This window comes from Branchiostoma belcheri, unplaced genomic scaffold, assembly GCF_001625305.1.
Source record: "Branchiostoma belcheri isolate BF01 breed outbred unplaced genomic scaffold, Haploidv18h27 scaffold19, whole genome shotgun sequence".
Classification (NCBI taxonomy): Eukaryota; Metazoa; Chordata; class Leptocardii; order Amphioxiformes; family Branchiostomatidae; genus Branchiostoma; species Branchiostoma belcheri.
Window position 1 is genome coordinate 1,156,215 of NW_017803379.1, and position 12,431 is coordinate 1,168,645.

Genomic DNA, 12,431 nt, shown 5'->3' on the forward strand with positions numbered 1-12,431 from the left:
ACAAAGAACCGCACATGTTCGGCGGGTTGCACGTTTAGGCCATATATATCAAATATAACCGCCTAAAACATATGCTTCGCAATTTTCATCTTGTCACAGTAGTATATGCAGTCTTGGAAAATATCAACCTGTTTTACAAAGTGCTCTGCACATTGCATTCCCCACTTTGTTTTTGCCCGGTAAGGTTGTAGTCTGACGGAAATTTGCCACGTGTGAACAGGATATATCAACACGACGCTACCACCCGTCCCCTCCGTACTCACCTACACTGTAGTGTCTGTGTCCACAACTGTACACCGTTCCTGAGCACGGTGTCTTTGCTCTGGGTTCTACAACCTCTCATTCTGTCGAAATGTCTCTTCGTCTGCTCATCTGGTTCCTAGTACCAGCCACTCTCTATGCCGCTAAGAACATAGGGTACTACTCCGCGATCGTGCGCGTGGAGCACCTTCTGCTGGCCGAGAGGAAAATGGTGGGTAAGGTCAAACAGCACATCAGTCAGGGACTCGGGGAGGTGACCGGAGATCTCAGGAGGTAAGATTTCACCTGCACTAAAATAATCCTTGCACATAAACGCAGCCTTGTCTTGTGATAATTCTACGTTACAGTACCTCGTACAGCTTAAATTCATCTTTACAGGTAGTCTACACCAATTTCAAGCAAGTGAAAACTTGTGAAATTTGAAAAATTTCCGAAATATAAAAGTGTTGTTTTTTCTGTACGTTTCGTATTGTAAGTCTTTAGGCAGGCAGGGTGGGTTTAGCAATTCTTTGGGGAGATAATAAGGAAAACCTGCAAGAGTATGTTTCAATATCCTGTACATACACAGCAAACAAAAAGAGCAAAGGAACTTCGATATATGTAAATACCGGCACCAGAATATCTCAAAGCATTGAATGCTATGGTGGTGATAATATTCTGCCTGCTCGTCCTAGGGTTGATTTGCCCCTAAATGCTCAGACGATCTTGATAGGAACAGCTTTCCAGAAAACTAATCTGAATAGCTACAGTCGTTCTAGTTATTTCAACCAGTAAACACCTAACTCTACATGATAAGAAACTTTGATAAGATAAGCTAGCATGTACTGCTTCACACGTCAGTGAAATTCACAACAAAACCTTCCATGTAACATATACCATTCTAAGCATACTCACTAAAACAGTTAAAACAAGTATCTGGCAAGTAACTGTCCAAACACAAAGTAATATTATATTTGTCATGCTACACCCCAGTTACGTGGACAGCTATGGCGACGACTGGCTACATCCGCCTCGCGACCATGACGACCCCTTACATTTGGCCCACCATCCGGTTGGAGCTTACCTTTTGATCAAGCGACTGAGCCAAGAAAATGTACAGGACATCTTTCAACAGGCTCAAAATCTGATTGGTGAGTGTTTTCGCTACTCAGATGAATGAGGCGATCGCGCGAACCTCCTTGCTTAGATGTACAGGTGTTGAAAAGCGGCTTAGAACTTTTATGTTCATGTTGATGTTTAGCCTTCGAGATCTTGTAAAAACTGCTAATAGAATTATTTATTTTTCTTTGATTATCAAAACACAGCATTTATTGTTTAATTGATTTAATTTGTTTCTTTCAATTGTACATTGTATCTGTTCATGTTTTTGTTTGTTTTGACCTGTACGTAGTCAAATGTGACAAAATGTACAATAAAGGTCGTCATTCATTCATTATTTGCTCCAGGTACGTGGCTCACCTCCGTATTGACAAGATTCACTTGACTTTTCCTCTTTTTTTTTCCTGCTAGGAAAACCGAACATCCTGGTCCAGGTGCCGGACCAGGAGGATCTGGAGATGTCAGCGTTCGCGCTGGTCCGGCTGCAGGCCATCTACAACCTGGACATCCACAGTCTGGCACACGGACAGATAGTGATGGCGATGGCGGTCCCTCAGTCCGCACAACCTCGGCTGGTCGCCATCTCCTCGCCGGAGCCGTTCCTCGCCCTGGACCTGTGGGACACCATGTTCCTCGGGAATGTGGCGAGCGACCAGAATCACTTCGAGGACGCGATCCGGTGGTATTCCTACGCGCTGGGCTCCGCTTACGGACTGAAAGAGAAGGTTGACGCCATGTCAAAAATGGCCAGCGCACACGCGAAGGTACACAGGGACTCGTAGTCTGTATCATTTGATATCACAAGGCATAAGGCATTATCAGGGCAGAAAGTGGTTAGCATGCATTGTTGTATATTTGACAACATTTTACTTGATTATAGAATATTTTTCTCTGATGGAATTTTTTGTCGTTTCCCAATAGCTGAAGCAATACGACCAATCTTTGGCTATATACCAGGAGGCCTTGCAACTTGGTAAGCAAAGCAAAACTCAACGTAACTTCTGTAACTAGAATTTCAGGATCACTGGCAGAAATGACCCAATAGTCATGGAGGCCAGTCATGAATACTGACTTGTGGTCACAATATGAATAATATGATGATATTTCTCAAATTGTTTGTAACTTGGTATAGGGTGAATACACCCGTTTTCAATTGTTTCACCTGTCCATACTCTTCATACTTCATACGAGAACAATTTGCTAAATCATGCCGATATCGTCCTGCTCCAGACCCTAACAACCAGATCCTGTACGCGGACTATGACGACACGCTGCAGCTGGCGGCTGTGGATGACGGCACGGTGGCGGAGGAGGATGATCCCGAGCTGAAGGCGCTCGTGGCGAAGTCCCAGCACCTCTGCCGACTGGACGTCGTCCAGGTTCGAGTCTGTCATGTTTATTGGGGTCCGCAATGTAGCTAGAAAAAATTCTCGGCTATTCTTCCTGTGGTCTTTAACATGTAATACAACTGTCACACAATAACACAAGGTAATAACGCAGACTTGAAGTTGTCCAGGTTCGATTCTGTCATGTTTAATGCTAGAGAGGTTTGGATTAGCTGCTTTGATTTTCATTTTATTAGAATGCACAATTTAGCTTGGCAACATCCTCAGCCATTCTTCCTGTGGCCCTTATTAACATGTAATACATCAAAACAAAATAACAACCGTCACACAATAACACAGGGTAATCACACAGACTTAACATAAATGGTATACATTAACAAATTCATGCAACAACTGTCCTGTTCAGTGGTGGAGGAATCTTTTCTTCTCGGCATTTGTCTTCTGTTGACCTTACCGATGATATAAAGAAGTTTACAAGCCGTTCTGTTGCCCAGAGCCCCGTGCCTCGGCGTCTGAAGTGCCGGTACGTGCGGGACAGCCCCCATCTGTACATCAGTCCGGCCAGGGTGGAGGTTCTGCACAGGAGGAACCCTCAGATACTTATGTACCATGACGTCATCACGCAGAAGGAGGCCAAAAAGTTCAGGACTGTCGCATTTCCCAGGGTGATTCTGTCTTTGTTATGTTTTGTTTTCTGTGTACTGCTCCGGGGAAAAATTCCCTGAGAAAGCAATGGTTGGTTGGCTGGCTGGCAGTCTGGCTGGCTGGCTGGCTGGATGGTTGGATGGATGGATGGATGGATGGATGGATGGATGGATGGATGGATGGATGGATGGATGGATGGATGGATGGATGGATGGCTGGCTGGATGGATGGTTACATAACGTTTTTGTAAATTCCCAATTGACATAAACATGTTTTATAACAGTTTAAAAGATCGACGAGCATGGATGATCAGGGTCTAGTCTACATCGACAAATACGCAGTCAGTGAAAAGTAAGTAAACTTGTAAAAACAATATTTTCAGTAATATCACGCTGAAATTTTATATAGCGTTGGCATATAAATGTTTATGGTTGAAGCTTTGACAACACAATGCATTATATTGAGTTATGCGCGTCTGGACTTTGATGTAATATTTCAACGTCGACTTGGTGGCGTTTTACTCAGTAAGGCTACTTATTTATCTGATCATTCCGCACCACCAGGGGAGTCATCACTGACGCTGAGGAACCGTTTATCGCGAAGATGAGCCGCAGAGTTGGTCAGCTGACCGGGCTGTCCACGGAACTGCCGCATGCAGAACCGATCATGGTCAGGCATTTCTGATTTTTTTTTCTTAAACTTTAAACCTTTATTGTTTAATCAACTTTGTAGTCATCAAGACTAAATTGCGCTGATTTTACAATACACTTATAGAAGAACAATTCATTTAAAAGATCATCAGCGTTTAAACGATAAAGCATTATACAGAAATATAAAAATCTGTCCACAGAAACAACAACAATATCAATTTTTCATTCGTTCACATATACTTTATTACGGAAGCATCGTTCACTGCATTCAAGTGCGTCGTTTTTTCCTCCATAATTTGCTACGGTATGGCAGCTCAGCTACAACTGTCAACTAGAGCTAAAAAGTGTATCGTCTAAAATCAGAGTCCATGACCGCCACATGTCATCAAATTGTGTACATACGTTTAAATATGCGGTGTTGTTCTTAGGTCCTGAATTATGGTCTCGGAGGCGCCATTCAACATCACCTGGACTACTTCGCGGTAAGGCTCAGTGTGTTTGTGTTGTAATATATCTAAGGAAGTGACGTTACAACTTACAACCTACGACTTTGCATGTTTGAGTGACATTGTTTAGTAGAGTCCAGGTCAATGATGTGCTTTTCTCTTCTCTCGTACTGATGAATATTTATGTTTACCGAAGGAAAACATATTGTTTTTGCTCAGTTTCCTCTTCTTCTTCTCTAAACACTAACCTCTGACCTGGCCAATGATCTGATTTGTTGACGTCTGTCACCATGGCAACTGGTGTTGGGTTACATAATGTTGCAATCTTATAGTAGGAGGGATTTGTCTGACCATATATACGAATGTATTTGAGTAAGAATTAACAGAGCAGACCATACATGTATGCGAAGGTAAACAAATATATTCTTTCCCACAGGAAGTCTACCATCGCTACACAGCCATAGATGGGAACAGGATGATGACCTTCTTAACCTACGTAAGTCAGGATATCTGACATTTCTCTGACCAATAGGACACCGTTTACCCCTTCAAATGACCGATATTGAGGGAAAAGCCCAGTAAGCTGTAAGAAAGTAAAAAAAGGCAAGGAAAAGTTACGAAGCTGTTATTGGTGTTATTAAGTTGTATGTTTTGTTCTAATCTGCCTGTTGCAGTGAGTACTTTGCTAGCAAACATATCCTCATGTACTGCATTGGTCGAAAGTGTTGTTCCAAAGATGTCCGTTTCTTTCCCGTTTCAGTTAAATGAAGTAGAAGCAGGCGGTGCCATAGTCTTCCCTGAGATAGATCTCATCACTCCCGCTGTGCAGGTATTATTTTGTTGTTGTTGTTGTTGTTTACAAATATTGCACAAATATTGCTTTACATATTTGAAACATTACATACACTGCACCTGTAAATTATTTGGCTCCAGTGTTTGCTTCCTTCGTATGTACTTGCTCAAAAAGTATTGCTAGTCTATATTTTCTTTAAGTCAACAATTCTGATGGAGGCAATGATGCAACAGTACCGACGATGTTTGATTTCCAGAACGCGGCCCTGCTGGTCCAGAACCTGAAGAAGTCTGGAGACTACGAGCCGCTGTCCCTTCACGCGGGGTGTCCGGTCCTCATGGGCTCCAAGTGGAGTAAGTCTTTTTTTTTTATTACAACATGCAATCACAAGACGTGGTGACGGCACACTCAAGTTTTTTTCCAACTTATATTAATGCCGCCACCAACACAGGGGACAATACAATACTCATTTTCACCTGAGTGAAGTGAGGAAAGTCGTGTAAAGTGCCTTTCCCAAGGGCACAAGATCAGTGGCATATCAGGACTCGAACCCGGGACCTCTTGGTTCCTAGTCGAGCACTCACACGACTCCATTCTCAACTGTTCTTCTGTCATGTGTCTTCAGTTAAAACATCTGTTCCAACACAAAGAATTGTTCTCTCCTAGAACTTTCGTGCATTCACTCTGGTCTTCTTCAGTAGACTGACCCAGCGAGACTTGTCAGATGTCTTTTCTGAAGTGTGACGTCATCCCTGGAACAAACGTTCTAACGTTAAACATCTAACTACGAAATCAGATGAACTTTCATGGCAGTGTTTTCAGCTAGTCCTAATCTATTCCGTTAGTGATAAGTTCTAACAAGAGTTGTGGTAAAGATGATTTTAGATCTGTGAGAGGTTATTTATTGGACTGTCATTAACAGCCTATGCTATATCTGCCTTACTACATGTATCTTACATACTATCCGTTTATTTATCTATTTATTTTTTGCACAGCGGCTGTCAAGTGGATACGGGAGTATGGGAACGAGTTCAAGAGGCCTTGTAGTCTCTCACCAGACGAGTGATAGTCTCGCAGAGATGTTATGATTACTATCTCTACATTCATTTTTCATCACGCCTTATATGTGTGCCTTTTTTGCACGATTTATCTACTTAAAATAAGTACTTGGACCATTGTCATTATGCTACTAATATCTCATTTTCAATTTGTTTAGGAATTTTGAATTAGTATTCTGTGCCATTCTTCTGACCTTGGTCGATGGCAACAGTCTACAGATTGTGAAATATGAGAATATCGGTGATTAGTACATCTCCGGAAAATAAATATTCTTCGGGACTTGAAGCAGTCGTTGTGATTTACCTGCGTACTTGAGTTGTTTTTGTTGTTTTATTTGTTTGACTGAGTACCTGTACATGCCGTTACTAGTCAACTAACTTTGACATGGCCTGGATGCCAGCTGTAGTAGCAACTATGGCAGGGGAACTTGCAGGAGGTCTCTAGGGTTTATCGTGAAGCCAGTGTAAAGACACAATGGTCCAGTAGGTTTACATTGATAGGTGCAGCAGCCGGATGCACCGCCTTAGGCGAAATGAAGTGAAAAAGCCAATGGTCTGAGAGAGAGAGGGAGAGAGAGAAGAGTGTGTGTTCGTCCGTGTGTGTGTGTGTGTGTGTGTGTGTGTGTGTGTGTGTGTGTGTGTGTGTGTGTTCGTGCGTGTGTGTGTGTTTGTGCGTGTGTGTGAGTCTCTGTGTGTGTGTGTCAAATTTCCAATATGGTATCCAGAAGCTAAACCCACCATGATAAAACTGGCATTACTTCATTACTTTCTTACTCACACACGTACGCTACCCTACTGTGCTTTTCATCGACTTTCCTCTTTACTTACCTCCCTGTAAATCATTCCAATCCAGCCGTTCCAAAATCACTGCAATTATGGCTGGTTTAGCTAGGACCGACAAAAATAGCGACCTGTTTTGTAACCGGATTCATTTTATAGTCAACCCAAAACAACAGGACTCATAATAAGAATCACCATGATCAGTTTGCGTGGTATTTCCCAACATATAAACAGGATGCTTTAGTACAAGGCAGGTGTTGGGAGGACACTATCCAATGACATCTCTCTGTAAATTTTACTTCACCTTTTTACCCAACACTTAGGAGCTCCTCTAGTCTCCTATAGCTAGTAAGATCACAAAGAGATCGCCATGCAGTACTATCTATGCTGCCTGTTAGTGTTGTTGGCCTTGTTGGCAACCTGTGACGCGGATTTTTATTCCGCCACGTTTCGTCTGGAGAACCTGGCGAAGGTTGAACAGCGGATGGTGGAGTCGTCTCGACGGTACATCCAACAGGGAGGGGAGGTGCCCTCCGCGCTGCAGAGGTAACTGTTCGGACTTCAGTGTCAAACGTATTCTCTATTATATCCATTGTACAGATTAGCGCAAACGTATTATAGTGATGACCACACTACAGTTAACATTACAGGTAAATTTTCATCTAGTTAACATAGACTACTTTTACGTTTAGATGTCGTTGTTTTGTTCATAAAAAAGACTTGTTGCTGAAAGAGGCCAGTGGGTGAGCAGTTAGATATAATGTAGGCTGCATGGGTTGAAAACTTATCATATAGTGTAGGCCATTTTGTTAATGTTCTGCATGTGTGTGTTTATGGTCTATACAAATGTCCAATAGACGTTTGTCACGATTTATCCACTCAATAAAGGTTGAATAATACAGATTTCAGGTTTGTATTGATAAGAATTGTGTCGTTTTCAGCATCTGTGACAGCAACTGGGCAAAAATATGCAATAAACATTTTTATTCATCCACTCAATAAAGGTTCAATAATAAAGGTTTGTATTTAGAAAATCGTGTGGTTTTCAGTCTGTGTGACAGCATGTCACATCCGGGATACGGCGCCCCTGGCCGGATGGTCCACAGTCCTGTGGGGGCGTACCTGCTGCTGAGGAGGTTTCACCGCGACTGGGCGGACATCATGGAGGAACTACCCAACCATGCAGACGGTACGGCTCTCATTAGCTGACAACTTCAGTATTCATTTATTCATTTCAAATCTCCACATACATGGAAGGCATTGTGAAACAGGTGAACCTAAGTATACCTTTTCAAGGTCACCATGCCGACAGATAAATAGACAGGGTCATACAAATGTATAGAAATACAATACAGTGGTATCTGCATGTCATTATAATATAAAACACAATATTGAGTAGACTTAGGTTTTGAAAACTGTGAGATGTGTCACTGATGTTTCAAGTAGCATCTACTTTTCAGTCACTGACGAAAATTAGTGGATGCTACTTGAAACGCCTGAAAGTTTCCAAAATCTATCCAGTTTCTTGAGTAACAATTTCCTTGTGTTTATACATTGTACTATCTTATTACAAATGTAATGCAAATATGAGTTCAATATTTTCCAGTGTTCGGTCAAGCCGAGTTGGAACATTCCTTCCCGTCCGCTGCTGATCTAGAAGGGTCTGCGCTTGCGCTACTGAGGCTTCAGGGCGTCTACAACTTGGACTTGCGGAGCCTGACGGAGGGAGAAGTCGTCATGAACTGTGAGAGGAGTCAAACATCTACAGACGACTCGGAAAGGTGTCAACCCGTCAACCTGTCACGCCTTACGGGGCAGCTCACATCGCTACCGCTAGGTGTCTCTGATGTCTTCTACATCGGCAACGTGGCCCACAAGCGGGGCGAGTTTTACTACTCCGCGATTTGGTTCAACTTGACCCTGACTCTGGTGACGCAAAGAACTCCATCTGAAGGTGATCCTGAATTGCTACAAGTACTGGAAGCTCTCGGCGATTCCTACAGTGAGGTGAGAACTCCCTGTTCTTCCGAAGAGGATCTAAAACAATTTGTCCTGGTCAGGAATGTTGTGACGTCCCTATTTTCACAGAAAGACAGTATCATCTTGAATTCCTTCCCGAATTACATGAAATATTGCTTTCCTAAAGCTAAGATGATTATCATCCCTTTGCAGCTTCAGAAATACCAGCAAGCTTTGGCGTTCTACAAAAAGGCACTTGATTTAGGTAAGTCACATTCCGAGCTTCAAAAAACAAACTTCAAAGCTTCGTAGTCTTATAGTGTGTCTGCATGTGACATCACATCCGACATGCTGGTCCACTGGTTGAACCTGGGAGAGTCAAACCTATAGAGTCGTATGTGTATCACGTCAAAAAAAATCAGTGACTCTAATAATATCAAAAGTCAAACTTACAAAGTTCAGCCAGCAAACACTATAATGTTGTTTTGCTTAGGACACGACGACCATAGTCGAAGGCTGAAGACCAAAGCCTTCAAAGCAGACGTGGCGAGGACTAAAGCGGATGAACAAGGACCTACGTCTCAGGAGTTGGTGCGACCGAGAAGTATCTACGATAATTATGAAGAACTGTGTCGGGCTGGGGTCTTACAGGTGTGCTATCTGTGTGCTCGTCTCAGTGGTAGTCTTTCTATGTTTACCTTCGCAGAAGGAAAACATATTGTTTTTGCTAAGTTTCTTCCTCTTCTTCGTCTTCTCCAAACCAGTAAGGTCGATGACCTGGACCAGACATCTGTCACCATGGTAACTGGGGTAATGTAGAAACACCCTGTGGCATTGGGTTACATTTTGTAGCTGGGCAGAGTTTGAGGGACTGCTCATCATATATTATATGTAATATATGAATGTGTTTGAGTTACAATAAACAGAGCAGAACATTATGCATTTGCTTATCCTTTTCCTTATTTATCCTTTTCTTATTTTCCTTAAGTTTCACCTCAAAAGCTGAAATGGAGTGTAGTCACGTAATACCAAACTGCATGTTATGGATTTTTACGTGTGTGTAGAGAGGAAGAGCGACCGTGGAGTCAGCAGCCCTGAGCTGCGCGCTGGTCCGCCCGTCTCCTGTGTTCTACCTCAGCCCGTTAAAACAGGAGGTGCTGCGGGACAAGGAACCACGGGTCGCGCTGTACTATGACGTCATCACCGACACGGAGGCTGGCGTCATGCGACAATTGGGGGTGTCCAAAGTAAAGACTAGCCTGGAATCCCTCCGTGAAGGCTGTGTCTCCGCTCCGTTCAGTGAAGGCGGAGCAGAGGAACGGAGCGGAGACACAGTACAGCGTTCACGGAGGGATTCCAGGCTAGGTAAAGGTCTGGTGACATTCGTACGTTTCTGTCATTCGTCGTTTTCCGTTTTCAGTGAGGCCATGAAGAATTCGAAGCCATCGTCCAAAAAAAGTCTACGACAAACTTTTCCGGTACAAGAATACTGAAATGTTGTACTAAACATTCATTATTGTCCCAGAGTGATCTCAGTGTACTACACCTAGTGTCTATGGCAAATATGGACCTTCAGTCTACAAACATGTTCCAATATTATTGAGTCGTCTGCTGTGAAAAGAGTTGTTGCAAGTTTCATACAACAGTGCACCTGATTGTCAAATATGTTCGACAGTTCAAAGTACATAATTAATTGCTTTTTCACAGTTCGAGAGATCCATGGTATTGCCAAGCTCCGGGGAAAGAAAGGTTTCAGAGCACCGAGTGAGCGAAACGTAGGACTTGTTTTCTGTCTGCTTGTCTCATTTATGATATCATAACAATTAATGACAAATTGAAAGAATCTTATATACTGTTTTACTTAGTATAGTGTAAGTGACAAACATTCATGTCTCCATCCTCACAGTGGATGGCTTCCCGACGAGGAAGACCCTGTCGTTGCAAAGTTGTCCCGCAGGGTGGCGCACATTACAGGTCTGAACACCACATTCCCGACAGGGGACAACTTCCAGGTATTAAAGGTTAGGGTTTTCATGAAGGAAATGGGCGTAGAAAATATGTCATGAAGGATGGTTTTCAAAAGTGTAAAATAGGAGAAACCGTTACAAACGAAAGTGTTAAAAAATCGTGCATGTTCCGAAATGTTAAAGCTGTCGGTAAATTGGTGAAATACATGGATAAGTGATATGATGAGACATTTACTGAATATTATTGTTTCTAGTTTTTTTGTTACATTTTTATTTCCACAGGTGCTCAACTATGGACTAGGTGGACAGTACGAGCCACATTATGACCATCTTGACGTAAATAGTAGCAGTAACTTTTGTTATTCCGATTGACTATCATTTATTGATGTGTATGTACGTAGATCGTTTCATTGATGATCAAGTTTGTTTACCCAATTAATAGGCAAATAACCAAATACTTAAATTTTGTTCGAATATTTTCAGGATGAAGTTTCTCGAACACTGGTGCAGGCAAACCGGATCCTCACATTTTTATTCTACGTATGTAAATTTTCACCTGTATATACCGACGTCATCTAATGTACCACACATTGCTTGATATTTCTTTAGAACAAATATTAGTGATTGAGAATCAATAAACATGGAATCAAATTCTTGTGCATGTTAACAAATTTTATCATCCATCATTTGAAATTACTGACAAAAATATTGCTTTCTACCACGACAGTTGAGTGAGGTTGATGCTGGCGGTGCGACCGTTTTTACAGTGGCAAACATAGCTGTTCCAGTAGTCAAAGTAAGTAAGACAATACGAATCCCGATTACGGTAGGTGTAAATATGCATGCATGTAAAAAAAATTTCACAAGTCATAACTGTTTTACAGAACATCGCTTGATGTCATACTGTTGCAGTGGAAATGCTCCATAAACATAATATGTCTTTTTAACACACTCCCCTCCCTTCACTGAACACCAGAACAGTGCGGTGATGTTTGAGAACACTAACAAGGCGCTGGTTCGGTCCGGAGGTTCTGTCCATGCGGGCTGCCCTGTTCTCATTGGGTCCAAATGGGGTAAGTAAGATACTGGGATATTTGTACATCGTACTTCAGTATTCTACTTCTTTCATGGATTTAAAAGTTTCATATGTTCTATGCCATCTGCTTTTCTTCATCTTTTGCAATACCCAACTTACTAAGCATATAGCTTTGCTTTTTATCAAATCTATTCCAGACATATGAATGTTATATTTTGGTGTATGTTTCTAGTCGATTGTTTCTTGTACTTTTTGTTGTTTCTTGTACTAGTTGATTATTTCTTGTACTTTTTTTCTTCTCAGTGACGAACAAATGGATACACGAGGTTGGCAATGAACTTCAGCGTCCTTGTGGTCTCACTCCGGAGGAATGATTCTTTCTGTGATTTTTA

General features: G+C 42.2%; 3 protein-coding genes across 3 annotated transcripts; all 3 read left to right on the forward strand.

The window, feature by feature from the left end:
* The first annotated feature begins 151 nt into the window (after positions 1-151).
* On the forward strand, positions 152-2,780 carry LOC109467750 (prolyl 4-hydroxylase subunit alpha-2-like). Its single transcript, XM_019765801.1, has 5 exons — positions 152-534; positions 1,234-1,391; positions 1,771-2,123; positions 2,281-2,332; positions 2,590-2,780. Exons 1-5 carry the CDS (start codon positions 353-355, stop codon positions 2,778-2,780), a joined length of 936 nt encoding a protein of 311 aa, XP_019621360.1. The 5' UTR covers positions 152-352.
* Positions 2,781-3,127: 347 nt separating this feature from the next.
* On the forward strand, positions 3,128-6,556 carry LOC109467798 (prolyl 4-hydroxylase subunit alpha-3-like). Its single transcript, XM_019765849.1, has 8 exons — positions 3,128-3,370; positions 3,634-3,701; positions 3,914-4,019; positions 4,429-4,482; positions 4,883-4,942; positions 5,207-5,275; positions 5,496-5,592; positions 6,235-6,556. Exons 1-8 carry the CDS (start codon positions 3,308-3,310, stop codon positions 6,303-6,305), a joined length of 588 nt encoding a protein of 195 aa, XP_019621408.1. The 5' UTR covers positions 3,128-3,307; the 3' UTR covers positions 6,306-6,556.
* Positions 6,557-7,297: 741 nt separating this feature from the next.
* On the forward strand, positions 7,298-12,413 carry LOC109468012 (prolyl 4-hydroxylase subunit alpha-3-like). Its single transcript, XM_019766215.1, has 9 exons — positions 7,298-7,623; positions 8,127-8,266; positions 8,684-9,149; positions 10,943-11,048; positions 11,286-11,339; positions 11,487-11,543; positions 11,731-11,799; positions 11,980-12,076; positions 12,343-12,413. Exons 1-9 carry the CDS (start codon positions 7,448-7,450, stop codon positions 12,411-12,413), a joined length of 1,236 nt encoding a protein of 411 aa, XP_019621774.1. The 5' UTR covers positions 7,298-7,447.
* The last annotated feature ends 18 nt before the right edge of the window (positions 12,414-12,431 follow it).